The sequence below is a fragment of the Asterias rubens genome, chromosome 12 (assembly GCF_902459465.1).
Source record: "Asterias rubens chromosome 12, eAstRub1.3, whole genome shotgun sequence".
In the NCBI taxonomy this organism is placed as follows: domain Eukaryota; kingdom Metazoa; phylum Echinodermata; class Asteroidea; order Forcipulatida; family Asteriidae; genus Asterias; species Asterias rubens.
In genome coordinates this window covers 1,660,025-1,679,385 of record NC_047073.1, presented here as the reverse complement: position 1 = coordinate 1,679,385, position 19,361 = coordinate 1,660,025, and the positions used below count along the sequence as shown (strand labels likewise).

Sequence of the window (19,361 nt, the reverse complement as noted above, 5' to 3'; positions counted from 1 at the left end):
AATATCGCTGTTTCGTACTTTTGGTGGACTAATGCTGAAAATGTGACATAGCAATACTAGAGTAAGTCTGGTGAATTCTAATTGAGTATTCCTTTGTGACTGGATGGCATGGTACCAGACATCATTGAAATACAACTCGCAAATTGCCTAATAGACTATATCGAATATGACTTAACCACTCAAATACCTGCCCTACAACATGGTGTCTGTAAGCGTGTGGGTGCGTGTGCCATACAAATCAAACTGGGAACGCTGCGTCCTTCATTAATGTACGCGTTTAGACGCGCATACGGCCTGGCCTACAATATGGCATCTGTGAGCGTGTGCATAGGTGTGCCATAGGTGTGCCATACAAATCAAACCGGGAACGCTGCGTGCTTCATTGATGTACGTGTTAAGACGCGCATACTGCCTGGCCTACAATATGGCTGCTTTCATAGCAACAAAGGGATTATTCGATACAGTCTATAGCAGCCCCTTAACCATGAGTGCGTTTTGGCGACCCCAACCAGAAACATTGGTCATCGGTTGAGCGTTTTCGCATGTCCGGTTGAGCGCGGTGACGATGCTGTTGGGCTTTGGTTGGGGTCGCCAAAACGCACTCCATGGGTCGAAAATATTAAACCAAACTTAAACAAATAACCTTTTCCCCACTGTACATAACTTCTGAATATTTAGCGCCAAACAATTTATAAATACCTACAATTTAGTCGCAATAAATAACAAGTTTTACACTAAAGGGGTAAGTCCCTGATAATAATTATAGCGTCTTTGACAATACACAAAATGAAAGAACTAAATATTTCAATAAATTCATGCGATTGGTCCAATCTCAAGCAGCCATTTGTTATAAATGTTTCATCGTGACACTCCATGCTAAACACAGGCACTTCCTGGCAAAACTGAAATCTTAAAGGCAGTGGACACTATTGGTAATTACTCAAAATAATTTTAAGCATAATACCTTATTTGATAACGAGTAGTGGGGAGCTGTTGATAGTATAAAACACTGTGAGAAACGGCTCCCTCTGAAGTAACGTAGTTTTCGAGAAAGAAGTTTTCCACAAATTTGATTTCAAGACCTCTGAATTAGATTTTGAGGTCTTGAAATCAAGCGTCTGAAAGCACACAACTCTGTGTGACAAGAGTGTTTTTTCTTTAATTATTATCTCGCAACTTCGACGATCGATTGAGCTCAAATGTTCACAGGTTTTTATTTTGTGCTCATGTTGAGATACACCAAGTGAGAAGACTGGACTATGACTATTACCAATAGTGTCCAGTGTCTTTAATGTCCATAGGAAACTTTTTAATGGGCACAAAGGCCAAGGCCAGGGCAACGTAGGTTGTGGCCTTTGTGCTATTCCAGACATGATGTTTTCAGTTCTAATCATAGAGCTATATATATTGACTAGAGCGTTAACACCCCGTTATACACGCACTAAGGTTTTGAAGCCATGTGGGCGCATCCATGTTTATGTAAAAACCAATACAAAAGCTTGAAATTTTGTGCAGCAATTGTACGGCTATTTGCATAATAGTGCGTTTATTCTTTTCTATGTGTCATCGAACCAAAAATGCAGCAAATGTGAGCGCAAAATCTGCTGATCAGTGTACAAACTGCGAGCGTCATGTGCGTCATGTTTAAAAGGCGCGTATACATTTTAAAAATCAATTCAATCAATTTGAAGTTACAGTTTTCGTAGCGTACGGACGTACGCGAATGGGCAGTCGCGTACGTTAGCGCACACGCCGATTCTAAAAAAATCGGAATGTATGTTCTCTTAAAATTAATATCGTTCCGTAGTCACGCATAACATCAAACATGTCTGCGCCCAGGGTGGCTTCAAAACGCAGAGCAAGTTAGCGCTCTAGTCAATATATATAGCTCTGTGGTTCTAATACAGTTTAACTATTTCGGGAAGTGCTTGAAGCATCACAAAATAGTTTATACTTTTTTGATTAATTATTTTTTATTTAGTTTTATTTTTAACTTGTTTTTATTTTCATTTTATTTGTTTACTCATTTACTTGTAAAAAAAATATTATCTATTGAAATTGTTATTTACTTTTTTTTTGTTTTTTTTTTTTGAGGGTGGGGGGGTGCATTGGTATAAACCTTATATCAAAATATGAAAACATTTCTGCTGCATTGTGATTTAAATTGTGTGCTAATTTTGTTTTAGAAAGTATCAAAGGTATTTGAACAGCCTTCATAAATATAAAAAATACTTTTTGCTCGATATAAAAGGACTTTCCTGCAGTTAATATAATATATAATAATAATAATAACAAAGTTGAAATGTTTGCAGGGAAGACTTTTTGGGATGTACCGCTGTAGTCATTTGACTGGATGGATTTTTAATTTTCTTTTCTATATAACTTTTCAAAGTGAATACAAAATGAGACTGAAACCTCAACTTTCAAGGTGTACCAACAGAATAGTATAAACCAACAAAAATTTAAAAAATCTTAGATACTTTTTGCAATATTTTCAAGGTGTTCTAACTCGTGTACTGGCACATCACATTTTTTCCAAACCGAACTTTGTGTATTGAGAATGAAATCTAAAGTTTCACGGTGAAACTTGCTGTCAAGGTTTTTTCTTTTATCAAATTATAAATAGAATGGTGTAAACAAAAACATTAAACCATAATTCTTGGATACTTGTTCCAAAGTTTCAAGATGTTCCAATTTTGGTTTAAAGTCAGTGGACACTATTGGTAATTACTCAAAATTATTATTAGCATAAAACCTTACTTTGTAACAAGTAATGGGGAGAGGTTGATAGTATAAAACATTGTGAGAAACGGCTCCCTCTGAAGTAACGTAGTTTTTGAGAAAGAAATAATTTTATTTTGAGACCTCAGATTTAGAATTTGAAGTCTCAAAATCAAGCATCTGAAAGCCCACAACTTTGTTTCATTATTATCTCATTATTATCTCGCAACTTCGACGACCAATTGAGCTCAAATTTTCACAGGTTTGTTATTTTATGCATGGGGGTTGAGATACACAAAGTGAGAAGACTAGTCTTTGACAATTACCAATAGTGTCCAGTGTCTTTAAACTCTCTGCAGAGGTTTTAAAACCGTGTGCCACGCGAACATGTTGTACTGGCACATCGCGTTATTCCAAACCGAACTTTGCGTCAAAAATGAATCTCAGCTCTTGAGGTTTCACTTTCTCTGAAGGTTTTTATCTCTTTCAAATTACAAAACAGAATGGTGTAAAAAAAACATAAAATCGTGGACACTTAGTCCAATATTTCAAGGTGTTCAAATTTTAGTTAACTCTGTCCAATCAGGAGTGGTTAAACCGTCTGTTTATCACCATGGATACGGGGTTGCTCTTTCGTAGCAGCTTGACCGCATCTTCATGGCTGATGTTCTCGTAGCTGCGATTGTTCACCTCCAAGATTTTGTCTCCAGGTTTCAGGACGCCATCGGCTGGACCTCCCGGTTGAATCTTGGTCACAAAGACTCCCTGTGGGACCGGAAACAAAACAATAGAATAAAGCCTGGTTCATACTTTCTGTGATTGCAATACAAATGTTGGCGTCACATATTTGCAACAAATATTTTTTTAACAATCAAAATGGCCTTACTGTATCATGGTTTTTTTCTTGAAATTCTTACTGAAAACAAAATTGATTAGATAAATAATAATAATAGTAAAAATAGTAATAATAATAATAATAATAATAATAATAATAATAATAATATTAATAATAATAACCAGATTTGTATAGCGTCATTCCATCTAGATCATGGTGCTCAGCAACAACAGGCAATGAAAAACAAATACAATTAAAGAGTAATTGGTTTTTGAATGACGGAACAGTGTCCAGTGTTCTGATGCGAGATGGTAAACTGTTCCACAGTTTCGGGCCGGCTGTTGTGATAGCTTTGTCCGTGACCATGACCAATCTAGTGATGTCTGGGCGTTTTGTGATGATTATACAGAAATTAATGGTCTGTTATGAGTTAAACTATGCGGAAATATTTTCTCACTTTCGTTCTGGTCTTGTTTAAAAAGTCGGAGGAAAACAAAAATTTGGAAACTCTGGGGAAATTGTTTAAAGCCATTATACACTTTCGGTAAACAGTATTGTCCAAGTCCCACACTTCGTGTATCACAACTTATATATAAAATATCAAACCTGTTAAAAAATTTAGGTTCAATCGGTCATCGGAGTCGGGAGAAAATAACGGGAAAACCCATTCTTGTTTCCGCGCGTTTAGCCGTGTCATGACATGTGTTTAAAATAAATCTGTAATTCTCGCTAACGAGAATTTCTATTGATTTAATGTTTTCTCAAAAAGTAAAGCATTTCATGGAACAATATTTCAAGAGAAGTCTTTCACCATTACCTTCTGTAAACCCTGTAAATTATTTGTAAATCTGTAAACTTTTTTTTTTTTTCTGTACCGAAAGTGTATAATGGCTTTAATTAGCGAATAAGAAGAAGAAAAATTACTGACCGGATCGTGAGGGGAGAAGGGATTACCGTGGGCCTCTGTGCCTCCAGTGATGCTGAAACCAAGACCAGGGTTCTTGAAAATCACTACTTTCAGCTGAAATTAAAAGAATCAAAATGAAGGATACAACTGTTGAAATTTGTGATGCTACTTTTTCTTCAACAATTTATCTCAACTACATGGTATAAATCTTTGGCCATAATCCCTTTATGACACACACAAATGTAATAAGCAAGACACTAATAATCATGATGCTTCGTCCTTCAGATGGAACATAAAGCGCTTGGTCCTGTGTGATGTGTAAACTTGCGTAAAAGAATCCAGTGCATTTAGCGAAAGACAAGGGGTTCGCCCCTTTCGTTCCTGGTTTGATTGGCAGCATATTGCGCCACATCACATTGTAAACCATTACACCGTTCTATGTAAGAAAGGAGTAGGTCTCATAATTTAAACGCAGTCCCACATCCTAGAAGAAAAATACACAATGTACTGTATGTTAAAGCGTCACTGAGTGACAGATATGAGTGCTATATGAAGCCACTATTAATAGTATTATTATTATTATTATTATCAATAAACAAAAACAAGGTACCTGTTTGTTTGTCAAGCCCTGTTGATGGTGTTCAGAAGAGGGGTGTCTTGATCTAGTATCAGGAGTCATTTCAGACCCAGGTTTCCAGGACGTTGGAGCTGAGGGACCCTGGAAGACGGAAGATGTTGGAGTGCTGCAGGAACCTGGAAGACAAATAATAATAACAATAATAATACCAACGACACAGCATTTGTAGGGCGCACTTTCTCTGTTCAACATTCAAAGGCGCCAGTCTAGGTCAATCAAAGAATTCTCAGATGTGTTCAAGATGTCTTTTAAGAGAATTTTAGAAGTGAGAAGGCCCCCATGAGTACCTTTGAGGGCAGAGATGGTTCTTGTGGTTGGTTTAGCTTAGTGGGCTACATACTTGGCAGCACAGGCTGTATACTTCCCAGGGAGTTGAGATGGTTTAAGGAATGAAATGGCCCAGTGATCAGGGTAATAATGTTGGAGGCGCTTTGAGACATGGTGTATAAAGCGCTATATAAAATACAAATATTATTATTGAATTTTTAGCTGTGAAAGTTTCAGCTGAATAGTGTCTACTTGCTGATAGCGGGTACCAACCACATCTCTGGCCTTAGCATCCATGTACGGACATGAAATTTTGTCTGCTGAAACAATTTTTTTCATTCTCACCTCTTTTCCATCCTGGTTCATTCTGGTCGCTGGCGTATCCTGAGGAGTCTTGAGGCCAGAGGTCCGGCCACGGCACTTTGGACGAGTGACCGGATGGACCTAGGTAGTGTGTCTGGTCAGACTCAGAGGACAGGATTCTCCGTCTGTCCTGGTTCATGGTGTCAGGTACAATCGGGGTGAGGGGCCCGTTAAGGCTTTCTCTGGGTCTCATGCCGTGAGGGGTAGGGTAAGGATTCCCTGGAGTGGCCGTAGGTCTGGGCATGCTGGAGCCCCTCAGGTATCCGTAATTACTGTCATATTGTCTATCGCTAGTTTTTGTAGGTCTGAAGGAATTAGAGGCTCTGAAGTCTTTCTGTCTGTTGACGGGATGGTAAGATTCGTGGTCAGAATGAGGACGAGATCGTGGAAGATTCGTCGGGGAATTCGGTCGGCTTCTTCGCTGTACGTCGCTTGGAGTCTGCGGTCTGGAATCAAACGGGCTTTGTGATCTGGAACCACTCTCTACACTTGGCGTTGATGAGGGTAAACCCACAGGGAACCTGCCGAAATCTCGTGCTCCGTTTTGTAAGACCTGACTCGACGACCTTCTGTTGTCAAATGGCAAGGTTCTGGTCTCTGGAGGTGGTGGTCTGAAGTTGACTTGATCAGGAACGGGTCCGGTTGGGTTGGCGTTTTGGAACGCCTGTCTGAGTTCTGGTTCTGAGGCAGCATAGTCTGGAGCTCCACCATGCAGTCGCTTCTTCTTGTCACCTCTCTATTAGAGCAAAACAAATAATAAAAACAAGTCGACAATAATCAAATCACATTCAATTTAATTAAGACTTGAGTATTTCGTCATTAAATTTGCAGCAAAATATACAAGTTCTGTAAAGGGAAACGGACTCAAGGACTTCAATGAGGTGTCATGGCTGATTGGTTGTGAGCATCGTATTCAAGTTTTGTCGTTCTGCAATTGTATCATTGAGCACGACACTTAACCCTAAATGCTTCTCTTCACCTAGGGGTAAATCGGTACCTGTGAGGGCAGAGATGGTTCTTTTAGTTGATTTAGCTCAGTGTGTTTCATACTTGGCAGCACAGGCTGTATGTAAACAACTGATACGTATTATTATTATTTAAGGAAAACATACTCAAGGACTTCTCAATTGAGTAAAGAACCACTCACCCTAAAATGAGGGTGACGCTCACTCACGGTTTCATCGGGTGAGCTTCTTCTATTTGCAACCTCTTCTGAGGACGTTTGATGAATGCCGATGTCGGATTTGAATGCTTCTTTCGGATGCTCTTGGTAACTTCCAACATCTCTTGGGAGACTTCGACTCTCTCGTGGGTTCAGATTTTTGGGAAAGTTGTCCGAAGGTGCAGCCGTATGGCGTCGGTCGTTGAGAGAGTTCAGGTAGTCACTGTTGCCGTTTGAGTTAGCGTAGATTTGTGAGTCTGTTGTTTTTGGATTGTGTCGAGTGGCATCCTCGACTGAAACTGTGTCGCCTTGTCTTGGAGCGTTCCGTTGTTGTGAGTCCTGATGCCTGAAGCTAGGTTGCCTGGCATTAATACGTGCGTCAGAGTTCTCCTTGGTGGTATATGGAGACGCCCTTCCCCCGTCAGTCTGTCCGCCTTGTCTTGGTTGGTAGTCTCCACCGTCCATACGTTGACCGTCTTCAGAAACAGGTGGCGTCCTTCTTCTGTTGACGAGGAAAGTTCTGTCCCATCTTGGGGGGTTCTCCGAATCGGGTCCGTTTTGATTGAAGACTGGGGATACCCTCTCACTATCGCTTTGCAAAGTTCTTTCAATCTGTGGTTTGTTACTAGCATCGGGGGCTCTCTCCGATCGTTCTTGATTGTGCAACTTGCTGCGCCTTCGACTGGAAGTCACCTCTGTATCTGAAAAGGCAGATGGGTAGCTTGCTCTTGGCAATGTTTTACCTTGAGGAGTTCTCCTCGATGGATTCTGCGGATTGGACTCCTTGGGTTGATTGCTTCTATCGCCATCTCTGGTTCCAGGCAGCTCTCCGCCAGGATGTTTAGAGGTATCCATTACTTGGTCCTCTGGGGTAGATGGAAGTTGTCCATCAATCCACCCGTAGTCCTTCACATTTTGAGGTTGGCTTCTTCGATTGCCTCTGTGAGGAGTGTTGGGTTGTGAAGACCCCTCTTTGCCTGATCGTAGTTGTCTCACTCTGTGGTACGGAGGCGGAAGCATCTGATCTCTCTTCTGCTTCACCTCTGCCATTCTGGATTCTCGACTCTCGGCCGGCGCCCTGGACCTGCGCTCCGGGTCAGTACTGTAGCCTGAACTCCGCCTGTGGGATACAGGGCGGGGTGCAGACTGGCGCCCATCCACACTCACATTGGAGTTACGATTTGTTTCTGATCTGTTCGTTGTCTGTCTTCGGACATATTCCTCCAGAGGAGAGTGGTAGCTCTCAATACATTCTGACTCGTAACCGCGACTGTAATTCGCCTTGGGTGTCCTTGCGTGTTCACTCTGCACCTGTGGCCGCCGTGCCGACATCAGAGGAGTCCGGGACCCGTCAATTTGATCAGACTCGTAACCACGGCTGTAGTTTGCCTTGCTACTCTGTGGGGTCCTGGCATGTTCACCCTGGACCTGTGGCCGCCGTGAAGACATCAGTGGAGTCCGGGACCCGTCGACCCGATCAGACTCATAGTCCTGACTGTGGCTTTTACCACCACTGCGAGAAGGTCTGGCGTTGTAGTACTGCGGAGTGCCAGGTGGTTTATTTTGGTCGATTCCGCCAGTGTGGCTCCAGACGGGGCTCCGAATGAAAGCCTCACTATCGCTCATGGCTGCTCTATCCGTCTGAGCCTGGGAAAAAGAAAATCAAATATAGTGAGAGAACAATTTTACCATTAAAGGATTTGGGTACTTTTACTTTTTGTACAACGCAAAACACAATGTCCACAGATTTACATTAAACTTACAAGGTTTGAAAATAGTGATGATAAGAAGGTTCCCTTAAAATATTACTTGTTGAGGTGCTGTAGTTTTTGAGAAACAGTGACACCAAAACAATTTTCATCTCTGGAGGAGATGAAAATTATTTTAGAATGTACAACAGATTTACCAGTCCTATTATTTTATTTACTTTTTTTTCCACTTTTTTTTCAAAAAAAACTTGACTAATGAAGCCAAAACTTAAACAGGTAAACGCAAAAAGGTATCAAAACCTTCAAGACGGTTTGTTCAAATAAATTGAATATACGCATTACTGCAGCGACTACCAACCCTCATCTCACGACGTCCAACGACTCTTTCTCTCATCGATGATGCAATGGACTCAGAGTCGCTATCTTGTCGACTGACAGAAGAAATACTTCCCCTCAGTCGAGCTTTATCCTTTGCCATCAACTCCTAAAAACAGTAACAAAATAATTCTTCATCCACTGAACAGACAACTGCACAAACAACACCTTGCGGCAATTTAAAAGAGCCACTTAAGCACAAAAAGTAGCTAAGCATCACAAAATTATGTTCATCTTTAAAAAAAAAACCAGTGTATGTATGTGGGGTGTCATTTCAAGTGGAATAAGAGCATCGAATTCAAGTTCTGGTGGTACAATCATCGGAGTGTGGGTTCAAATCCACAGTCGTGGCACTTGCGCCTTGAGCAGCATACTTCTCTTCACCCAGGGGTATAAATGGATACCTGTGAGGGTTAAGGTTGACATTGTGTATGAAAAGCCTTTGGTGCGCTACGGCAACTCAGGGCTATACTCCCCGGGGAGCTTAGAAAAATTACAGGGATGTTATTGGCCCAATGAACAGGACACTAATGTAAACCTCATTGATATGGTTACTGTACAACGCGCTATATAAGAACTAGTTACTATTATTATTGTTATGTAAAGTCACCTTATCTGCCTGGAACAAGTGAAGGCTGTCGGCAATGGGTGAACCGGGGGACCTAGAACGACGAGGTTTAGCCTCACGAGGGCCTCCCTGGCGACCCTGACGCGTCTGAAACAAGAAAACACAAATCAAAACCAAATGACATCACTGTTTTCCTGTGACAGTTAGTGTGTTACATGTCACAATATCAGTGTCACAATGTCAGTGTCACAATGTCACAGTGTCATAATATCAAACTGCCAAAGTGTACATTTATTTGACCACAATTCATTTTTTATTTTTTATTTTTTTACTGCTAGTGTCTTATTAATATTGATGAAATAAATAAACCATTAATAATATCAGTGTCACAATTTCACGTCACAATGTCACACTGTCACAATGTCACAGAGCCACAATGTATATTGTGACCAGATTATTAAAGACAATTTGCGGCCTACATTTGAATTAAGTCACACTAGGCCTGGAATTTCACGGAGACCATGGCCCCAGTTGCCCTGGTCTTGGCCTTGGTGCCCCTTCAAAAGTTTCCAAAGACGTTAAACCAATGTATGCATGAGGAGAGACATCGTATGTTGCCAGCTTGGTGTTTTTAATTCCCCTGTGGGAGTTTGCTGAGTTCCCTTAAAGGGAAGATCATCTAAAAAAAACCAAAAAAAACAAAACAATCAAGTCTACTTACAGACACATCAACTGATGGATAGTTTGGGAGAATGTCACGCTTGCTTGTCGATCTACTCTGCCGACCCTGGGAAGGGCTCGGTGTGGGTGGGAGGCGAACCTTCCTCTTGATTCCCTCTTTGGGATAAGGCGTCGGAGCTCGCTTCATATTGTGCTAAAATGAAAAAGACAATAACCAATGTTTTGAGAAATAAGCCATATGCGTCAGCACAATTTCAAAAAGTGCTGCAATGAATCTTGAAAACCAGAGTGAAGTTAAAAAGTAACTGAAAAATAATCCAGTACCTGTGTTTATCTTTGCGAATAAGGACATGAGACCAGACTAGGTCTTTGTCTATCTACATAAAGTCTGCATGAGGCAACTTACCTCAGAGTCTGACTCGGACACATCAAATGCAATCTGCCTGGAGTTAAGGCGCTGGTCATCCCACACTGATGCATGGAAACTATCGCCATCACTCGGATAAACATCTTAAGATAAAAAACAAGGAAGGGGATGTACATTAAACCTGGCATTATAGGATAAGTGTCAGTCACAGGGCAAATGTCATATATTCAAACAGAAATACTAGTTATCTATGATAATACTGGCTTCTTATATGGTGCTTGGGACGGTCATGCAGAGACGCTCATGGCACTTCAACCTTTATTACTCTGGTCATTGGGCAATATATTTCATTCCTTAAACCATCTCCGCTCCCTTAGGAGTATACAGCCTGTGCTGCAAAGTATGTAGCTAAATCAATCACTAGAACCATCTCTGCCCTCACAGGTACCGATTTACCCCTGGGTGAAGAGAAGCATTTAGAGTCAAGTGTCTTGCTCAGGGACACAAGTGTCTTGACCGGGATTGGTACCCACACCCTCATGACTTAGCCAGCAGAACTTGAATTCCATGCTCTTAACCACTCGACCACGACACACACTGTCGTTTCTTCAAGAGTTACTCACCATCCCCAGGTTCTCTGTGCTGCTGCGGAAACAGAAAACAGGTTAAGACCCTCTTGCCGAGGTCTTCTTTCATTTCTGACTGGAGAGGAATCAATGGCTTGCCCTGAGGGGAAAAATAAGTCAATAGTCAACAGACAACAATTATAAAAAACTATTGATTGCTATTGATTGATTGATTGATTGATTGATTGGTTTGTAATGACTCACCTGATTCTCTGAGAGCCACATAGCTTTGAGTTTCTTGAGTTTGGTCGTACTGTATGGAAGATATCTCAGCTGGTTGTTACTAAGATTGAAGACGCACAGATTGCTGATGTGACCGATCTCGTCTGGTAGCACCAACAGGAAGTTACTTTGAAGAGAGAGAAGACTTATTGAGCTGCAGCTTCCGAGCTGGGGAAGGGAGAACAAATTGTGTTAGAGAAATATTTCCAAAGGTCTTCAAGAATTTATTTCCAAGCAATAATCCACATTTGTAAGTCCCTATCGCTTAAATAGAAATAAAGAAAACAGCCAGGAAAAAAATACCACAAAAGAACAGTTAGACTTACTTCTGCAGGGAGCTCCAGGAGCATGTTCTGGTCCAAGTTGAGGTGGGAGAGCTTTCTCAGAAGTCCAATACTGGGCGGGAGTTCCTCGAGGTCATTTGAGGTCAATATAAGCTCCTCTAGCGAGACCAGTCCACCGATGGAGTACGGGAGGAATGAAAGCTGATTGCAGTCAAGCTTTAGACTCTGTAGGTTGCTTAATTGACCTGATGAACAGAAAACCAGACTAATTCAACAAATTGTGGTAAAAACATTGATTTTGTGGTAGCGTTGCGCCACGATCAAACAAAATTATATCTTGCATTTTTCAAAGCGTTGTAGTATTGTCACATTAGGCTCTCCATAGATATACTCTATGTGCATCGCGCATGCGCGCTGACCCTGTGTGTTATGCCAACATGTTAGTGAACCACACATACATCGTTTCACCGAGTCAGTTATTTGTCTATGTTTAAGTCTCTCAATATTACATTTTGGCGACGAGGATGTCTTGCACCAAAAAGGCTCTGTGAATACCAAATTATCTTGAATCTAATTGTGTAATCTTGTAATATCTTGCAGGCTACGTACACAAGTATTATTTCATCTAGATTTTGTAGTAGCATTGGATCACGCACTATTGAATTGAATTGAATTGAATGGTTTATTGGTCAAGTATATAAAAATACATAAAATTTACAATCCTATTGTACAGCAACATATAAAATATTAAAATGTAAAATTGCACAAGAATTACCACAATACTGCATAAAACAATAACCTTAATGTAAGTAAAAATCATTAAAGTTTATATATAAAAACAAACAAACAAACAAACAAACAAACAAACAAACAAACAGTCAAACACTAAAGCATGATTGGGTAGTGGACCCCCTCCCCAAATTAAAAGAGGCCAAATTGCACAGGAGATGCCAGAAAATCAAATAAAACAATAATAAACAATTAAGGCAGTACATAGGGCTGGATGCATTGCAGTTATCTAATAAAATCACAGTTAAAATTATGGCTAGCAATAGGTAAAAATGAGTTCTTGAACCTGTTAGTCTTAAGGCTTAGTTGACGGATCCTACCAGATTTGTTGTGAACAATCAGTGGGTAAAGGGGATGTGTGTTGTCAGACAAAATACAGTGGAACTTACTCATAAGTCTATTCTTAACTAATTCCTGAAGACCGTCATTATCTGAACCAATAATCCTACTGGCTTGTTTGGTAATGCGAACTAGTTTTTGCCTATTAAAAACTGAAAGTGAATTAAACCAAGTGATTGCACAAAAAGTCAACAAGGATAAAATAGTACTCTGATAAAATAGATTAAGAATCCGGGTGTTAACATTAAAATACTTCAGCTTCCTGCCAAAGTACAACCGTTGATTAGCCTTCTTATAGATTTTCGTGGTATCAAAGTTCCAGTTCAGCTGATCATCAATTACAGTTCCCAGATACTTGTATTCCTTTACCACTTCAACAGACATGTCATTAATTTTAACAGGTTGTACGGGTTAAATGTTTTTTTGAAAGTTAAAAGCCATTTCTTTTGTTTTATTTACGTTAAGAACTAAGTTATTTCTTTCACACCAATCAACAAACTGATTAACTCCTGTCCTATACTCTGATTCATCATTGCCAGAAATTAATCCAGTCAAGGCTGTGTCATCTGCATATTTAATCACAATACAAGAACTACTTTGGACATTTTAAAGAGGCACTGCGCCAAAAAAATGCTGTATAGCTGCTCAATATTGTTTGTGTGTACGTCACAAAACTCTACGCATGTGCGTAAGTCAGCTTGCTCAACATTCACTGCGCATGTTGTGCACCACTTACACAATAATTCTTTCACAACAGACCTAACACAGTTGGGCAAAGTTGTGCTTAATTAGTCACTGAAAATTTTTAATGAGACATAACGTGTGTGCACAGTTTTCCAAATGAGCGAGGTGCGTAATGGCTGTTTTCGCAGCAAATGTTTCACAGGAGTTGAACTTTTGTGAGTAATTTATTGCGAATTTGTGACGTAAAAATTCAAATCGCATTCTCAATCGCAAGAAGTATAAACCGAGCTTACAGGCTATTTTTTTTTTCTGGCACAGAAGATCCGCTTTTACTCCCCACACATTCTGGGTTCTTGTTAGTCTGAGGCTCGAGTCCCACTTACCAACGGTGTCAGGAAGCTCTTGAAGGTAGTTCTTGGAGAGATGAAGATCCGTCAGACTCTCTAACCCTTGTATCTCCGAGGGGAGGGTTTCAATGCGGTTACAGGAAGCGTCTAGATAAACCAGCTCTCTCAGGTTTCCTATGCTCTGAAAGCAAAATGTTCACACAGAATGTTTTTTTTTTATAAACTGTTTTTATTTATTTATTTAAAGTCGCATCCCATTAAGGTGATCCCCTGGCTGCCGCTTCCCAGGTTGTATCCTAACTTGGGTGTGATCCCTGGCAGTTAATTGTTGTATGGCTTCTGACTGGCACCCCCAAATAAAGATATTGACAAAAGAGCAAAAGACGGGTTGTTTTAGATGCGGGAGGAAAACCCCAGTGGGAGAGCCTGCGTGAGGTCACACAACGCCGATAATTACAAAATGATCATCACTTACCGATGGTATGGAAGTAATCTTATTGGAGTCGACCCATAACTCTGTCAGCTTTGTGAAGAAACCAATCACTTCAGGCTAAAAACAACAGAGACAAAAAACCCAATCAGGGAAAAGAACTGTAAACTTTGTGCGACCAGTTACCAGCGTTGTAGCGGTTAGCAGTGCTGGGTGACCCTACCAAGGCCTCACAGTTTTTGCCCAGCACTCTGAGCAAAACGAAATGTGCTGCCCAGCACAGATTTAAAAATACTGTCCACTATGCATTGATCTGAGCTAATGATAAGGAGTATTAAATGTCACAGAGAAAGAACACAGTCAAAAGGCCATTCAACTTTATGCATGGGCCCATGAACAGTTTAGAAACATGGCATCATACCTGAAGCTTGCACTGCACCAATAGACCGATCTGGACGCGCACGGGGCACGCAATTGTTGAGCACCGCGCGCCATTTGCTGCGGTGTTTTCAGTGCATAGATATGCACAAAAAAACACCGCGTTTGTAAATTTGTTCAATAGAGGGCGCTACCAATTTTGTTTCGTCGGATTGGTCTATTGATGGCCTATAGTGAATTATGATTATTTTGTTGATCTGCTGCCCTTGGTTGACTTCCAAACATAATTCATTTATGGCCGAAATTGGTCTAGCTACAACCCTGGCAGTGACAATGTATTTAAAACTAACTTTTAACATTCAACTGTAGTTAGCCTCCATGGTCTGGTCTGGTTCCCTGTATACTTACTACTTGTCTGAATGAATTCATGCCAAGATCCAGTCTCTCTAGCTCTGTCAATCTTGACATAGACCTAGTAATTGGTAAAAAGAAGAAAACAAAGTTAAAAATCCACCAAAGAATTGTCATAATTTTTGTAAATTTTCGTAATAATGATAATTGAATTTCCATTGCATCCAAATTGGCTCAAAGGTTGCTGATCATTCACACAAAAATCCATTCTCTTGCTAGGCCCAATGTTCATGGCTCTGCTTACCGCCGAATTCTGCGCTTGCGATCACCATTCTCCACTTACTGTGCAAGTGCCAAATTTCTGTGCTAGCTGTGTAAGCGAGGAAAGCCAAGTAATGTGGAGTGCGCACGAACACAAGCGACAATTCACTGCCAACCTTTAAAATACACTTGGCAGAAGCGCGGAATTACCTGCTTCCGTAAGTGCCGATTCTTTGTTTACAGTAAGCAGAGCCATGAAATTCAGCACTGGTGCACTTATTAAAAAGAGAAGGGGTTCGCCCAAGTGTTCCTGGCTTGATTGGCTGCATATTGCGCGACAGCACCCTGTAAACCATTACATGGTGCTATGTAAAAGGAGTAGATCTCATAATTCAAACATAGTCCCACATACCTTGCAGGAAATAATAAATGTTACAGTGCCAGGAGTGTCATTGAGTGATGGATATGCGTGCTGTATAAGAAGCCACTATTATTATTATAATGTTTTGATTAATTACCGTGGTAACGCTTTGAGTCTGTTCTCTCTAAGTTCCAAGACAGTGAGTTTGACGAGACGGCCAAAGTTTGCCGGGAGGTAGTCAAGGAGTGTGTCGTTGAGGTATAGCTGGGTCAGATTGACCAGTTGGGTGAATCCCTCTGGAAGCCTGAAAGGAAACATTCAAACAATCTATGAACGGGAAACCCAAAAAGAGATCACTGAACTGTTTGGGCCTTTTTCTAAAACCTAGGCTTGGACTCTGGCTTTAGCATTGTTATAAATTTTGAAGCAGTGTTGTCGTCGTCATCATGGCTGGCCCTTGTGACCCTGGTTATAATGGAGTTTCACTCTGCCTATCCTGGTTTTGTGTTCTTTCCATGATATTCTCAGTGTGCAAACTTGGAGTTTAAGCTTAGGTTTGTAAGAAGAAAAAAACAAAACATGCAACTAAGATAGCAAAATACACCACAAGAGGATTAGACCATTCACAAACCGAGTTAGACATCATGGCCCAAATACAAATGAAAACACATGGAGTACTTTAGCAAACCCTAAGAAGATGAGTACATTGATCCTGATACTGAGCCTGGTTTAAAGTGTTGGTTTTTTTTCCCGCTCTGCATAACTCAGAACATCGACCCATAGAGTTATATTATAAGAACTAGAGGGCGCACTGGCCTATATACGCGCCCCGGCATGCATGCAGGCGGCTATTTTCTAAGTTAACAAAGCAGGCATCGAACAGCGTGTGTTTGTCGCGTCAGCGTTCAATAAACACAAATTCCAACTTGTACTTCATATTCAACGCGCATGCAGAATGGTGCGCGTGTCTCCTTGCTGTCCCGTCGTGTTTGTGCAAGAAGCATCACCAGTGCGCCCTCTAGTTCTTATAAATAACTCTATGATCAGAACCATTTCAAACTGGTTTTCAAAGGGACAGACTAGGGACTCGGAACGCAGCTTAGGCATAATGATCTTACTTTCCCAGAGGGTTGACACTGATCTCCACCAGGCTAAGATTCTTGCAGCATTTGATGCTGTCTGGTAGCTCCACAATACCTGAACAAGAAAATTGGTAACATTTATAAATCAGTTCTTAAAGACAGTGGACACTATTGGTAACTACTCAAGATAATTATTAGCATAAAACCTTACTTGGTGACAAGTATTGGGGAGAGGTTGATGGTGTAAAAAACATTGTGAGCAACGGCTCCCTCTGAAGTGACACAGTTTTCGAGAAAGAAGTAATTTTCCACGAATTTGATTTCAAGACCTCAGATTTAGAATTTGAGGTCTCGAAATCAACCATCTAAACGCACACAACTTCGTGTGACAAGGGTGTTTTGCCCAATTAAGAGTAGCTACAGTGGGTTACGAGAGCCACTTGAACTGTCAGTGTGGATAGGTAGACAGGTTTTTATAAGACAGGCTCTCTTTGTACACTTTGGTGAAGAAGTGGATGATGTTACCATTTTTACTGATGTCTAGTTGTTCCAAGTTGACGAGGCTGGCAACAGCATTCGGGACGGAATTGAGATCGTTGTCACACACACTGAGTTTCCGAAGGAATTGACAGTGGAAGAGCGGCTACAACAAAAACAGATCGTACAAATATTACACAGTTAAGTTTTTGAAAAACACAAGACCACTGTCTTGAGTTTACTGGCTTTCAAACTAGCCTGACAGCAACATCAGAACTGCTCCAAAATGAGAACAGTTTCAAACACCTGCTGACAACTCACCTGTTTTATCATTAACTTTTCTTTATTTGTAAAGCATTTTGGGACCTTTGTGTGAAGCGCTATATAGGCTAAGTGCCATTTATTATTATTATTATTATTATTATTATTACCCTGGGTAATTCCTTGATGTTATTGGAGTCCAGACATAACTCTTCCAGTGTTTCATCGTACTCGTACACCTCCGGAGGGATGAAGGAGAGGCTGCAGTGACGGAAATCCAACGTCTTCACGATATCCTTCTGCAGACGGATGCAGAAACAAGACATCGTGCCGACTTTCTTAAGGGTTCATCATCGTACTTAAAGATAAATCTGAAAGGGAAATAACAAATCAAATATTAATTTTCTACTTCTCTTTTTCATCATTTCCGTGCCCGTTCATTTATAGGGTTTGAGTAACACAAAACACAATGTCCACAGAATTACATTAAACTTGTAACGGTTTGAAGATAATGGTAGAAAGCGTCCCTTAAAATATTTTGTTGAGGTGGTGTAGATTTTGAGATTTGAGTAAAGAATGTCACAAGTATTGTTTTAGCAATACTTGTATTCGTATTTATCAGTACTGGTAAGTATTTACGCAACACTCCTGAAAACATAATTTAATAAACATCGCTGTGTGATTTTCACTTATTCTCAAAAACTTGACAACAACTATGAAGCTGAAACTTCTACATGCAGGGGCATGGGTAAATTATATTACATACACCTTCATTTCACAGTGACAAGGGATTCATGTCATGGCCAAAAACTTGATCTATCTACAAAAGGTATCAAATCAAAACCCTTTTGTCAATAACGCCAGCCCTGGAAGGAAGCCGCCCTTGGCCTTGTTCAATGTTGAGACAAATTTTATAATATTATTTTAAATTAAAGTATCAATACTTATAATAATAGACTGTCTTAGGACACAAGTGCCGGAACCGAGATTCGCCCTTACACTTTAATAACTCAGCAACTACAAATTCCTTTAATTTGGTGCGACCAGCAAAAAATAACATTTGAAAGCAACTCTGAGTTTATCACGAATTTGATGCAACACAATATCGTCGCAATTTCGCTATGCACCACTAGTTAATGTAAACAAATTAGATACTCACGAACCATTCACAGTTAACGTACTTTGTCCACCGCGATGACCATTCTGAATAATCAGTATTTTAGATATATGTTTCTTCTTGCGTATGGACGTTGACAAACATTATTTTAATCCTCTTAAGGCGGTCAAATATGTCAAATTCCAAAGAATCGAAGCAGTCGAAAGTGACTGAAGTTTGCCGATCAGACGCCACCGCAAAATTGAAACAGCGCCACCTAGTGTTCTTAGATATTGTTTGGTCGTCTTCGATTATGCGCTCGCGCCCCCCCCCCCCCCACCAAAAAAAAAAAAACATTAAAATAAAATAAGCGCTCTGTGAATGAAAAGGCTACCAATTAAAAATAGGTCTACTTTTATTTTAAGCGGCACACCCCCGTTCTCAATAATGGAAGGATGACGATTTATGTTATAAATATATCTTTTTGTTACAAAAAAAAATGTCAAAGGCTTGTATCCTCACTTTGTGTTTCCCATCTGTTTATTCATAAAAGTAACAAAGATGTGAACATTTTGGTTAAAGTTGGTCATTGAAGTTGCAAGAATATAAAATAATGACAGAAAAAAACACACCTGTTGTACAGAATTGTGTGCTTTCAGATGCCTGAGAATCTGAGATCAGATTCAAAGTTTGGGGTAAAAAATTATTATCTTTCTCTAAAACTACGTTGCTAAAGAAGGTTGTGCTTCTAACAATGTTTAGTACTACCAACAGCTCTCCT

At 40.3% G+C, this 19,361-nt stretch overlaps 1 protein-coding gene across 3 annotated transcripts; it reads right to left on the bottom strand.

The window, feature by feature from the left end:
* Positions 1-3,002: 3,002 nt before the first annotated feature.
* Positions 3,003-18,824, bottom strand: LOC117297893 (erbin-like). Of its 3 annotated transcripts, none has more exons than XM_033781071.1 (20): positions 18,644-18,824; positions 17,655-17,855; positions 17,272-17,389; positions 16,783-16,861; positions 15,822-15,968; positions 15,100-15,163; positions 14,359-14,433; positions 13,920-14,064; positions 11,767-11,969; positions 11,423-11,608; positions 11,216-11,318; positions 10,632-10,735; positions 10,266-10,418; positions 9,587-9,691; positions 8,960-9,085; positions 6,878-8,539; positions 5,713-6,466; positions 5,074-5,216; positions 4,485-4,577; positions 3,003-3,486 (listed from the first exon to the last, which is right to left on the bottom strand). In XM_033781071.1, exons 2-20 carry the CDS (start codon positions 17,808-17,810, stop codon positions 3,304-3,306), a joined length of 4,599 nt encoding a protein of 1,532 aa, XP_033636962.1. In that variant the 5' UTR covers positions 17,811-17,855; positions 18,644-18,824; the 3' UTR covers positions 3,003-3,303. The 3 variants fall into 3 exon arrangements, with proteins under 3 accessions (XP_033636962.1, XP_033636959.1, XP_033636960.1); XM_033781068.1 differs by having other exon boundaries at positions 18,648-18,824; XM_033781069.1 differs by having other exon boundaries at positions 18,666-18,824.
* Positions 18,825-19,361: the final 537 nt, after the last annotated feature.